Consider the following 13,320-nt stretch of genomic DNA (forward strand, 5'->3'; position numbering starts at 1 on the left):
AGGGCTAAGATGGTTCTGCAAGGGGTGGTCTTGCTGAGAAGATTCTAGTATGTTTTGTTTCACAAGATGAAATGGCACTTCTGGATGTGGCACGTTTGTAGAAATCTCACCGTCTTCTATTAGAAAAGAGAGAGGGGAGCGGGAGGTGTTTGAGAAATGAAGTGAGAAAAGAGATGTGATGGGACTGGATGAGTGTGAAATAGGAAGACCAACAGAGAGAGAGAGATGGTGAGAAAGGCGAAAGTTGGACAGATAGAAGGAGCGAGAGAATGGGTGTGGGGTTGTGGTTTTCCCTCTTGACTAGTATTGATTTTGTGTGAGCCTCAGAGTACATCAGCTATTTCTATCCATTTCCTCTCTCTCTCTCTCTTCCCCCCCCTCCCTCCATCTTCCCCCCCTCCCTCCATGCCTCCCACTCTCCCTCTGTCCACTCACTCCCATCCCCCATGGCAACCCCAGCTTTCCCCCTTTTCTCCTGCCTTTGCTTTCTCCCCCTCTCTCCTTCTCACTGCAGTCAATGCTCTATCTCTTTCTCTCTCTCCCTCTCTCTCACTCTCTTCTTCTCCCCCCCTTCCGCCCTCCTTTTTTATTTCCCCCCACCTCCTTACCCTGCTAAATGTAGCCACCCCAGTGTCCTGATAGTTGCTGGCCATGCCAGTAGCACTCCTTAACGATCACTTTCAGTCCCCACAGTGGTCATGTGCTCAGTGTTCTTTCTTGACCTACAGTGAATGTTGCCTTACAGCACAAATGTGGGCCTTCCATCTCACTCCTCTTTCCCTGAGGCCTGTCTGTCTGTCTGTCTGTCTGTCTGTCTGTCTGTCTGTGGAATAAAGGATGGTGCTGGAGTGTCACAAATGTGTTGAGAAATAAAGGGGTTAATTTTCCTTCCCCTCCGGTGCCCCCTCCTTCTTTCCCCCTCTCTCGCTTGCCTCCTCCTTTTCCTGTCTGCTCACATGCTGAAGTGTGTGTGTGTGTGTGTGAGAAGGGGGGCGGGGGAGGTATGCATGTTTAGCCATGTAGCGTGTGTGAATTTTGTCATCTGTTTTAATGTGGTTGAAGGTTTGTGTTCTGTCCCTGTGTTTTCTGTTTTGCTCTCTCTCTCTCTCTCTCTCTCTCTCTCTCTCTCTCTCTCGTACAGGTTGACTGTATTGTGGCAGTGTCATGCTGATAGCTGCAGGATAATTGTTGTAGCATTACGTTGTGCAGTTCTGTTCTGTTCCGGGTGTGTGTGACTGAGAGAGGGGGCATGAGTACATGCGTGCTCTGCCACTGACAAAGGCTTGGCCAGCAGTGTGTCTCAAAGTGGGGCCTAAGTGCACAGCAGCGTATGAAGGGTAGCCAGAAGCGTCTGTGCTGGTATTCCTTGTTTATATTCAAGATTTTCAACTGATTTTGGCACACATTTTGAATCTTAAGATCATAAACGCAAAAGTAAAGTGTGTACTCTGTCTGTGTGTGTGTGTGTGTGTGTGTGTGTGTGTGTTTTCTGCAGGTGTGAGTGTGTGTCATGTTCTTATAATCTTATAAATCTCATGATAAACACCATCCTGTACAATTTATTGGAATGATTCAGCAGATTCTGCTTTGGAAAATCCAGTCTCGCTCTTGTGCGCACACACACGCACACACACACACAGATATTAAAGCACATACAGTCCCTTGTTCCTGTTTAAATTAATTTGCAGAAATGGGTTGTTATTGTGTTTAATTAATGACAGTAGTGTCTCTCGTCACTCACACATCCCTGTTTTGCACATTCTGTGTGTGGTAGGCAGCTCTCTGGTCTTTATTTAAACCACATAGCATAACTCTCTCTCTCTCTCTCTCTCTCTCTCTCTCTCTCTCTCTCTCTCTCTCTCTCTCTCTCTCTCTCTCTCTCTCTCTCTCTCTCTCTCTCTCTCTCTCTCTCTCTCTCTCTCTCTCTCTCTCTCTCTCTCTCTCTCTCTCTCTCTCTCTCTGGTTCCCTGCTTTGTGTTGTCAGTCACTCCAAACTTCATACAGACCATCAAGAGAGATGGAAAGAAAAAGGATTTCATATCTCTCACACACTTGCTCGCACTCACACATACACTCTCTCTCTCTCTCTCTCTCTCTCTCTCTCTCTCATTCACTTACTCACTCACTCAGAGGGGAAGAGTGTCTGTAAAAACAAATAAGTGGGAATGAGGTAACTGAGTTACAAACAGAGAGCTTGCACACAAACATGCCTTTGGAGGAGAGATCACTGAAGGTACAGAGATGGTCTCCTTACAGCTAGGCTTATAACTACAGCTATAACTAAAAAACAACAAAAGATCTGTGTGTGTGTGTGTTGTGACAGGGGTGAGTGACTTCCTAATCCTGGATTAGTATGTTTACTCTTTGAGCCAAAGGCACGCGCATGGCACAAACAAGAGAATGATGTCATTATTATAAGAAAGCGTAAACAACAATAGGCTGGTGGCTTGGTGATTTGCTGTGATGAGTGTTACTGATCCTTACCGTCCTCTCTGACTGGTCACTGGCCGCCGGGCTGAGTGACGATGTGCCGCCAGCCATCACCACGGCGTGTTGCTAATCCAGCTCACTGTTCCTGGCTGTAAAGCACTGTGTGTGATGTCTCAGCACTTGTCGTCCATGTCCTTCTCTTACAGTTAGTGTATTTTGTTTTATTTTTTTTCAGGAAGATACCTGTTGTAATGTGTGTGTGTGTGCGTGTGTGCGCGCGTACATGCGGTTACTGTGTTGTGTGCGGTAACGGTGTTGTGAGCGTGGTCCTGACTTATTTCTCTCTGTTGCGCAGGAGCCATCGGGGGAGCTTACCACTGCCACCCAGACCATGCCTGTGCGGAGGGCGCTGATAAGGTAAGAACGTCTCTAAGTCTTCTGCGCCTGTTTGGGTGAGTGGACAAAGCCTCTCAGTGGGCCTGTTTTTCTACCCAGCGTGACGCGTGGCGCTTGTGTCTGTGTTTGTATGCAGTATCTTTAAACAGCATTCTGTGTGTTCGAGGTAGGCTCCTATTCCCACGCTTCCTGCCACTCTTCACTGAAAAATAATCTGTGCAGTCATCTCTTTGTCTACATATAATCAGACTACATAAATAAGGATAATCTTCTGATATAAACTATTGCATATCAGTTGTTTTGTACCATTTCAAATGCATTAATGTCTTTATTTTTTATTTAGTCAGTTTGACTCTGTGATCTTCAATGGGTTGTTAACTTGATCGTATTGCTAATGTTATTAATCCAGTGAGGTTAGCCTTGGTTGTCTTTACGGTGTGCGCTGTTCTCTGATTGGTCAGGGCTGGAAAGGACAGGGTTTAGGAGTGGGAGGAAGAGGAAGTGCTGAGGGGCAAAGGCACACTGAGAAGAGGAGGTAGAGCAGGAGAGAGGCAGGGAGAGAAAGATGGAGAGGAAGGATGGAGGGAGAGAGAGAGAGGGAGAGGTAGGAGGAGGAGGGATGGATGGAAGGGGGAGGGTGGAAGCACTAATGATTTCACCTCCAGCTGTGGAGCACAGTGGGATGGAGAGAGAGAAATGAGAGAGGGAGAGGGAGGGGGTGGAAAGGAATGGAACGACAATAGGGGGGGGGGGTGTTAAACCGCTTGCTTATGTGTGGCATTAGGTATATGTTGAGCTTGTAGTCCAGCCTATGTGGCGTAAGGCCGTGTGTGTGCTTTTCACACTGCTGTAGTTCTGCTCTGGAGACTAAGGCCATGTCCACACGACGACCGTGTTTGTGAAAACGGTAAAGTTTGTTATCGTTTTGGCCATGCTTCCACACGAACACAGCGTTTTAGGTGACCAAAAATGATCACTTTCGAAAACAGTTCCGTCTACTGTAGTTTTGCTCTGGAGACTAAGGCCATGTCCACTTTCGAAAACAGGTTCCAAGGTGGGTACTTTTGAAAACCCCGTTTTCCTCGATAGTTTTACAGTTGAAAACATACAGACAGCAAACAGACATCACACACAACATGCACTTACAGCAGAAAGAGTAAATATAAGTATATACATATAACAAAACTCCACTGTACAATAGAGGCAGTAGAAGATAAGAAAAACTAAATACTAAATATACAATATAAATTAAATGTAAAAAATCCACAGTGTGCTTCAGGATTATCAAGCATGAGACGCTTGCAGTGACAGGGCTGGGACTGTAATTCTGTGTGCATGGTAAGGTGCAAAACTGAATTGTGCTCGGGAATGCTTTACTCACGCGACTGCTTCGGAGAATGCATAGACTGTATAAAATAGAGAATTCTATATTCTATAAAATAGTGAATTCTGAAGCAAGGTGTGAAAACGGTGAGAAGACAATATGCCTGTCTTTCGTGTAGACGTGGCCTAAAACAGCTGTTCTGCTTGGTGTGTGTGTGTGTGTGTGTGTGTGAGAGAGAGAGATTGTATTCTTGGGTGCAGTAAAGGTTGTAGTGTCCATCCAGTGTACTTGCAGCGCAGTCCTGCAGCACAGAACATTTTGATGTGTACGGTTGTGGAAAAGAGTGAATGCTGTGTGTGTGTGGCTGTTTCCCATGTAAACTATAGCACACAGTAGTGGGAGGTCCTGAATGTAGAGTGCTGCTGTAACTGAGATTGTGTGTGCGTGCGCGCGCGCCTGTGTGCACATGCTGTCCATTCTTTGGCTTCTTTGACAGAGGCACTACAGGCTCTTTCACTGGCTGGGAATGTGGGGGGAGAGAGGGGGAAATGGTGAGTGAGAGCTAATGTAGACCTACCCCAGCAACAGCTCAGAGATTTCACCACTTTGCTTAGGCTAACTGAGTTTATGGCTATCAGGACAAATGAAATGTGTGCAGTTATAATTCCAGTGGCTAGTAAGCCAGAGATGCCTAGAAGGGAGGGAGAGAGGGAGGGACAGACACACCAACCCCTACATACACAGAGAGTCGGTATGGTACAGTGTAGGACATAGAATGGACTCCTCTTCCTGGTGTTTGTGTTACACATGTGGCCTAGTCAGAATAGATGGCTAGATTTTCAGTCCTTGTGCAAGAGTCCATTGGGCTGTGAATACATGTAAGCTTAGGAATGGAACACACACACACACTCAGACACCATGGTGTCTTGGTCCCTCTCGGCCCTCTCTCCCTGCCCCCTAAACCAAGTTGGGCAGATCCATCAATGTTTCATGTTAATAGGGGGGCTTTTCAGACGTGTGTGTGTGTGTGTGTGTGTGTGTGTGTGTGCCCATGTGCATCTAGTCAGCCTCAGGGTTTGATTACTTGCTGGGCTTCTAATTTTCACTGTGGACCTAAATCTATTTAGTCAGTTCTGTACCCCCAAGGGGCGTCCCACCACCACCCAACCTCCAGTGTGTGGAGACATGAGGCTAGTGCCCCAGATTGCTCAAACCTGTGTGTGTGTGTGTGTGTGTGTGTGTGCTGGGGTGCTTCCTCCTCCACTCTCTCTCCTCTGTTCCCACTGTTCTGCTCTCTCACTATAACACACACACACCACTAACCGTATGCAAACTATCTGGACTTGGCTAGTGAATAGTCGATTGTAGAAGGTTCTTACTTTTATTATGAAATTGAGGAACTGGGGGGTGGGGGATGTTGTCTGTTTTCCAGCTGTTTCCTGTTAGCTGTTAGTAATGATGACGCCTTGAACACACACACACACACACACACACACACACACACACACACACCACATGCAGTGGTAGGGGTGACGACGGCTGCTCCTTGTCTCTCCTCACTGGGACTTAACTGTGAGCCGGATTCTAAGCCAGTAACTCCTGCCACATGGGTGTGTGGGTGTGTGTGCTTACATGGGTACGTGTGTGAATCAGTGATGACTCTACCAGTAAGAATCTTTGTCTGTTGGGGTTAACTCCTCCTAGTTTCAGTCATTCAAATCCTTGAAGCTAGACTCTACACTCACATACTTAGTCATGCTGCCTTACTCACGGACACACATGCATAAGCACACAGGGTGACTACTCCGTCATGGACATGTAGTGTGTGTGTGTGCGTGTGTGTGTGTGCTTGTGAGTCAGGACTTTTTTTAAGAGATTCATAAAGGTTGCCTGTAAGATTTAGTGCTAACCTGTCTGACTCACCTTTGGACAATGTGTGTGTTTGGTGGTGTCTACACTTCCTATGTATTGAGCAATAGCAATCCAGTCGTTTGCCTGCCCCCAGGCACTCTATCTCAGGCAAACCCAGTGTTTGCGTTCCAGCCAGAGTGCTTTGTGTAGCTGGCTCGCAGCACGTTTATGTGTCTAAATAATTTATGCATTTGATGCTGTTAACCCCTTTGCCAGAAGAAGCCATTAATCTCACAGGCGTGAAGGCCATGGGAAACCAAAGCTGTCATTGGAAATAGTGTTGTCATGATACCAAAGTTATGACTGCTACGATTCCTGCCATCTCGATGCCGATACTGAAACGATACCACAGCAGGGACCTAAAACAAGGAGTAAGGGATGTCAGGGGCCCCACATATCATTATGTATTTGACAAACATGTAGCTTGCATGCCATGCCATGCCATGCTATGAGGACCATTACAGGTACAAGTAGACCCTACTTTAAAGATTATTGTCAAACATCGATGATGGAAAAAGTCGCTGGTCACATAAAGTTTGTTTGCTGCAGTTGTTTCACTCAGTCCATAATTGAAGGCATAAGCTTGAGGAGGATGTAATTATGTAGTCTATCCAATTCGCAAACCTGTATGCATGTCGGCATGTTTCTCCAAGGTGCTTACATTTGCTTGAATCACTTTTAAAAGATGTTTTTTTTTTTTTTCAGATAGCCTTTTTGTGTCTGTAAGCTTGTCCTCACTGTGAGTCATAAGTGGTGTATCACAAAGCTGAGGACTTTAGTCGAGAACATAGCCATGCCTCTTGGTGTACTACCGTAGTCTTTGAACAGAGGTAGGGATTTTTGTGAACAGAGGTAGGGATTTTTGTGGGCAAGCTCTAGCTTGAGACTGAGAAGAGTGAATCTGTGAAATGGTGTGTGTGTGTGTGGTGTGTGTGAGTCCTCCTCACCGGTCCTTCTGTGTGCTCTCAGGTGGAGGACAGTCCGAGTCCCAAGCGTCAGCGTCTGTCGCAGCACTCGGTGCTGGAGCTGACTTCAGTGCCGCCCCAGACGCCCTCTCCCCCCATGAGGCCGTGGGAGCTCCCGCCCACCCGCAGGACACACCCCTACACGCACACACACTACCAGCCCGAGCGCTGCCACACGCCCGCGCGCCACCGCCGCAGGTGAGTGTCCCAGCATGCATAGTCTAACGCACGAGACCGCGCATAGTCTAACGCACGAGACCACGCATGAGTCCGAATTTGAATTTCCCCTTGGGGATCAATAAAGTATCTATATCTCTATCTATGAGTCTACGCATAGTCTAAGACATGCGACCACGCATAGTCTAACGCATGAGTCTACGCATAGTTAACACATGAGACCTGTGGTGATGACATTCTGCTGCCCACTATATTTGCTGTAAAGTTTTTTTTATGAATGATGCCGACTGATCATGGTGTCCACACATTTACGATGACCGCTTCTATTCTCTCCCTCTCCCTCTCCCTCTCCCTCCCCCTCCCCCTCCCCCCCCTCTCCCTCTCTCAGCCCACCTGTGCGTCGTCAGCGCAGCCGGCGTGAGCGGTTGTCACGGCACCACCCGCCGCACCATGGTTCCCCTGGAGGCGGCCAGGATGAGAACTACCGGCACCCGGCGCACGCCCCCCTGCCCCACCAGAGTTACCCCTACAGCCAGCACCCCCCACCCCCGGGCCTGGAGGAGCCCCGCGCCTTCCACCCCCCCACGCTCTCGCCACGCCTGCTGCACCCCCAGCAGCAGGGAGCCATGGTCATGGACCTGCACGAACAGGTGAGCGACAACAGCGCCAGTCCTCTTCCCCACAATCTATGCCAGTACGCTGATAAATACTTGTACATAGGCTTAGATACATTAGTCTTTATCAGTTGACAGTAACAGTGTGTGGCTAGTTGTACATGTTGTATATTTTGTTGGATTAGGAAGTAGGTTGTTCACATTTCCTTGCTAGCAGCCAACTGGTGGCAGTGTTTAGCCTGGCATTCAGCAGCAGCAGCCGCCGCTGTGTTTGCCATGTGTTGAGAACAGCGGCTAGTCCCATACTGACTATTCACTGCTGTCTGCTCTACATGGCACACCAGCTGTTTTCATAGTCGATCTTTGAGTCTGTTTATGTGGTGGTGTAATGGCAACTTGAATCCTTAATTTTTGTGTGTGTGTGTGTGTGTGTGTGTGTGTGTGTGTGTGTGTGTGTGTGTGTGTGTGTGTGTGTGTGTGTGTGTGCGCAGCTCCCTCAGGGCACAGTGCCGGTCTCGTACACGGTGTCTCCGATGCCCCCTCACGCGCTGCCCCCTCCCCTCTGCAGCGGACAGCACATCCCGGGCTGCTCCTCACAGCAGCAGGTGCCCGCCTGTTCCGTCGTCTTCAGTGGTCAACATTACCCTGTCTGCAGCGTGCCACCTCCGGTTAGTGTGTGTGCACGAGACCACGCATGAGTCCGAATTTGAATTTCCCCTTGGGGATCAATAAAGTATCTATATCTCTATCTATGAGTCTACGCATAGTCTAAGACATGTGACCACGCATAGTCTAACGCATGAGTCTACACATAGTTAACACATGAGACCACGCATTATTGTCTCAAAAAGTATTTGCTGCCATCTAGTGGTTAAAGTGGTAAATTGTAGGATCTTCTCAAAGGCTGTCTGCAGGTGATGAGTACTAGTCATAGTTCTTGGCTGTTTTAGGAAACCGCTTAACTGTTTTTCTGTGTGTTTTTTTTTGTTGTTGTGTTTTTTTCTCTCTCTCTCTCTCTCTCTCTCTCTCTCTCGCGCTCTCTCCTCAGATGCTGCAGGCGTGTTCGGTTCAGCATTTGCCGGTTCCGTATGCCTTTCCCTCCCTGCTGTCCAGTGATCCGCCTTTCCTGTTGCACCCCCCACACCTCTCCCATCACCCCCCTCACCTCCCCCGCCACCGCAGACAGTTTGTGCCCTTCCAGACACAGCAGTCCTCGCTCAGTGAGTCTTACACACACACACACATGCATGTGCGCACACGTGCGCACCCATTCACATATACATGCATTCATGGCTGTGTGATGACGTGTTGTGTCTTTGTGTGCAGCCCCTGCAGAGGATTGAAAACGAGGTGGAGTTGCTGGGGGAGCACCTGTCTGTAGGCGGGGGCTTTAACTACCCCCCCCTCAGGCCACCCCAGCCCCCTGCCCCCGCAGACACCCCTGCAGTTCCTCTCCCACGACCCACTGCCACAGGAGCTCTTTGGAGTGGTAAGGACACTTTTCCTACCACACTGCTCTACCTACCACTCAATTGACCACATTGTGTGTGTGTGTGTGTGTGTGTGTGTGCGCTCCACACCACACTAGTCCACCCAGCACACTGATTGGAGGCATTTTGACGACTGTTCTCCCCACCTGGTCTGTAGATGTGCGGTGAAGACAGGTGTGGGAAGAGTGATGAATAGAGGTGTTGTGTGGTGAGCGAACCACATGCTTCTGTTTGCAAACACGTTGTCATTGTTTCCTGCAGCCGTACCCTCCCTTCATGCCTCGGCGAATTACAGGCCGTCGCTACCGCTCCCCAACAGGCAGCAGCCCCTCCTCCAATACACCCCAGCTTCCTGCCTTACTTCCTGTGAGTCCCTCTTCTCACTCTCTCGTCTATAGATACACACGTTACACAATACTTTGGACATTTTAATGTCTGTTAGTTATGTTATGTTCCATTCCTTTGGTTCCGTTGTGGTAGGGATAATTGACCAAGTCTCTCCCTCACTCCCTCTCAGGTCCATGTTCCCAGTTCAGCCCACCGTAGGTCCAGCCATCAGTCTGGAGCTTGATGTGGATGATGGAGAAGTGGAGAATTATGAGGTCAGTTCAGCAAATACAGAAATTGTGTTGTGTCTGGCTGAATGATTGAGAAAAGGGCTTGCTTGGGCTGTGCTAAAGGGATGTAAATCTAAAGTTGGATAAATGTGTTTGTCTGTCTGCCTGTAGGCCCTGTTGAATCTGGCGGAGCGTCTTGGAGAGGCCAAGCCACGGGGCCTGACGAAAGCAGATATAGAACAGCTGCCATCCTATAGATTCAACCCCCACTAACCATCAGTCAGAGCAGACGCTGTAAGTACACAAAACTCTGACAGAAATAGCTCCTGTATGTGTATAATTATCAGTGAAGATATCTGCCCGTCACTAAGAAATTCGAAAAAACTGTTTAATTTAATTTGCATCTTGCCGATTTTAGGGTAAGGGAACAGTAGCCTGGCCCCACCCACTTGTTGCTCCTAGCTGAGTTTTTTTTAAAATTAATTTATTTATTTTTTAAAAGCCGATGCTTAGATGAACCGATTAGCCATTCTGAGTAGCCTAGGCTAATCACAGACTTGTGGTGGCGGAGTGTGACTATTTTGAAATGAAGCATTTGTTTGCAACGTGGTTACAACAGTGGTAGCAGTATTAGATCTAGACTACGAGATACAAACCACTACTAATACCAATGCTAGCAACCGGTTCCATAGCATGTATAAAGTTATTCATTGAGGGCAAGGAATCTTGCCTTATTGTTTGGGAAAAGCCTAATACATCAGCTTGCACTGTTAGTGAGGCAGTCTAATAGTGGTCAATGCTGATTGCTTAAAGGCGGGTCTGATAAATTAACCTGAATTAGCCCAAAGTCTACATCCATTAGGATGTAACGACGGGGAACAATTCCCAGTGGAGTCAGGCCAGGAAGTGAATCTGGGTCTAGATACACCATTTCTGTGCTAAAGCCATTGTAGCCACAGCATTGTGTACTCATGCTGCGATGGCGGATGTGCGTTTATAAGGAATGAATGCTTAGTGTGTCGGATGCCCTCTGACCTCATGTCTGGTCTCCTCTCCGCTGTCTCTTACCAGGTGTGTGGTGTGTATGTGTGACTTTGAGTCTCGTCAGCTCCTAAGAGTTCTGCCCTGCAACCATGAATTCCATGCCAAGTGTGTCGACAAATGGCTCAAGGTATGTGTGTGTGTGTGTGTGTGTGTGTGTGTGTGTTCACTATGGTTAATGGATGTCCCATTTTCAAATGCACTTGAATATTCAGAAGCAATCTAGCTGTCAACATAGTTTTGTCCTGAATTCTCACTGAGAGTGACCCTTGAGATCCAAAGAAAGGCGTGAACTGTGTATCTGATGGTTTGTCCCTTCTCTCCTGCAGGCCAACAGAACTTGTCCTATATGCCGAGCGGACGCCTCTGAAGTGCAGCGTGATTCAGAGTGACCTCTGACCTAACCTGAGTCACCCTGCCCCAAAAACAAACACACACACACACACACACACACACACACATACTCTGAGCTGTACCCACCGCTGTACCCACTAACCCTAGACACAACGTGTGTATATACAGTTCATTCATCTCATGAATTACATCCAATCTCTCTTTCTTTATTTCTCTCTCTCTCTCTCTCTCTCTCTCTCTCTCTCTCTCTCTCTCTCTCTCTCTCTCTCTCCTCTCCTCTCTCTCTCTCTCTCTCTCTCTCTCTCTCTCTCTCTCTCTCTCTCTCTCTCTCCCTCACCCATCTGTGAGCACTTTTCTTCGTCTGTCTTTCTGCATTACATATACATACTTGTCTGGGTTTGTTTTAGTCACTAACTCTTGAGAGTGGAAGTCCAAAGATAGTCCTCTTTATTTTATTAATATTTAATGGTTGTAATTATGCCTCCTGATTATGTTCTGTTCCTAGAATAGTTTGTTCTGATGTCAAATGCATTATTATTATTTTTTTTTATTTTTCTCTCCTTTTTTATTGCGGTTGGTCGATTTGTGGTCTCTAGTGCTTGTGTGGGTGTGAGTGACACAGTGTGGGTGAGTTTGGTGCGTGTTTGTGCACTAACATTCCTGGGTATCCGAGCGCACTTGTTAATGTGGCTGTAGGCTCCGCGTGCATGTGCATTTTTATATATTAATGTATCTATCAATATAGAGGGAAAAATAACCACAAACTTTCATATGAATTTAAAAAAAAAGTAATGGTGTGTGTTTTTTTTTTCTTCCAAAACTGAGAAATGACAGATTTTATGATATATTAAGATGAATTTGGAAGGGTGGGGAATGGTTGAGAGGCTATATGATCTACCAGTCTTAGGGAGTTGGAATACTGTGAGGTGGGCATGTGTGAGGATGGTGTGTGTGTGTGTGTGTGTGTGTGTGTGTGTGTGAGAGAGCGAGAGAGCAGGAGTTGAGTGAATGTGTGTTATTTATGCAGTATGCGTGGTACAGTACACTGGCTTAACCTGTTTCAATTCGGTTTGCTCCGCTCTGATTGGCTGAGGTGCACACTGACACAGCGTGTGATTGGTGGGGAGGCATGAGGTATTAGCAGAATTTTTTTTGTCAGGAAGTGGTCCTTCATACTTCAATCACTCAGTCCTTGAAAGCACATTCATTTTCTTCTCTTACTCTCTTGGATCTGATAACTGTAGTCATTATGAGCAAGATTCTAGAGAAGTAACAACACACACACACACACAAACAAACAAACAAACACTTTGTCAAGGTCTGTACAGAGTCACTGCCAGATCCACAAGGGGAAGTCCTTAATGTGTTAGTTAGGTAGACAGGGGTTGGGTGTTTTGTTCTGTGTGCACAGGGCGAAATCAAACACTGTAGCATCATGAATATAAAGGGAACTCGACACTTGCACACAATACTGATTAATTAACAGGTACAACAGCAAACGTATATTAGTATTAATGTATTTTTCTGCGTCCCATTTCTCCCTCCAATATCCCCCACTGAGCGCGTGCAGTACCACACCCTTTGACACGTCACCTGTCTGTCATGAAGCCAGCTCAGAGCCGTTACAGCAATATGCTAGATTTCAGCACGAGGACATTTGACCTTAAATACATTAGACACTGTTTAGTACTGTGTGTGTGTGTGGGGGGGGGGGGGGGGGAGAGGGAGGGAGAGAGAGAGAGAAAGAAAGAGAGAGAGGTTGTGTGATTAAGTTTATATTCATGTTACAAATCCTTAAAATGCATTTTGCCGGCAGCATGACAGGATGTGAAGGTGTCTCAGGGGTGGAACTGCCAGCCGGAGCCCACAGTGTCTTAATGAGAGATGCCTTTAGCTGTTCATCCGCTCTCAGCATCAGTGTCATAGGTCGTCACCGTGGTGACGTGTGTCCATGTGCTGCCCTCTGCCATTCCGTATGACACGTGTGCTGGTGTCCTCCGCTGTCGGCTCATGCTTTAGGAGCTCATTTCTGCCTGGTACACTAGCAGTTACCTCATGTTC

The 13,320-nt window shown here is 47.4% G+C and overlaps 1 protein-coding gene across 1 annotated transcript in view; it reads left to right on the plus strand.

The window, feature by feature from the left end:
• rnf38 (ring finger protein 38) overlaps positions 1 to 12,973 on the plus strand; it is a 21,004-nt gene extending 8,031 nt beyond the window's left edge. The window contains 15 exon segments of the mRNA XM_042094106.1: positions 2,786 to 2,847; positions 7,031 to 7,224; positions 7,592 to 7,853; positions 8,309 to 8,485; positions 8,866 to 9,027; positions 9,029 to 9,037; positions 9,144 to 9,215; positions 9,217 to 9,306; positions 9,569 to 9,619; positions 9,621 to 9,673; positions 9,825 to 9,909; positions 10,036 to 10,134; positions 10,136 to 10,158; positions 10,936 to 11,035; positions 11,235 to 12,973. Of these exon segments, the coding sequence (XP_041950040.1) occupies positions 2,786 to 2,847; positions 7,031 to 7,224; positions 7,592 to 7,853; positions 8,309 to 8,485; positions 8,866 to 9,027; positions 9,029 to 9,037; positions 9,144 to 9,215; positions 9,217 to 9,306; positions 9,569 to 9,619; positions 9,621 to 9,673; positions 9,825 to 9,909; positions 10,036 to 10,134; positions 10,136 to 10,158; positions 10,936 to 11,035; positions 11,235 to 11,297 (1,502 nt within the window). The 3' untranslated portion in view covers positions 11,298 to 12,973.
• The last annotated feature ends 347 nt before the right edge of the window (positions 12,974 to 13,320 follow it).

The sequence above is a fragment of the Alosa sapidissima genome, chromosome 1 (assembly GCF_018492685.1).
Source record: "Alosa sapidissima isolate fAloSap1 chromosome 1, fAloSap1.pri, whole genome shotgun sequence".
Classification (NCBI taxonomy): domain Eukaryota; kingdom Metazoa; phylum Chordata; class Actinopteri; order Clupeiformes; family Clupeidae; genus Alosa; species Alosa sapidissima.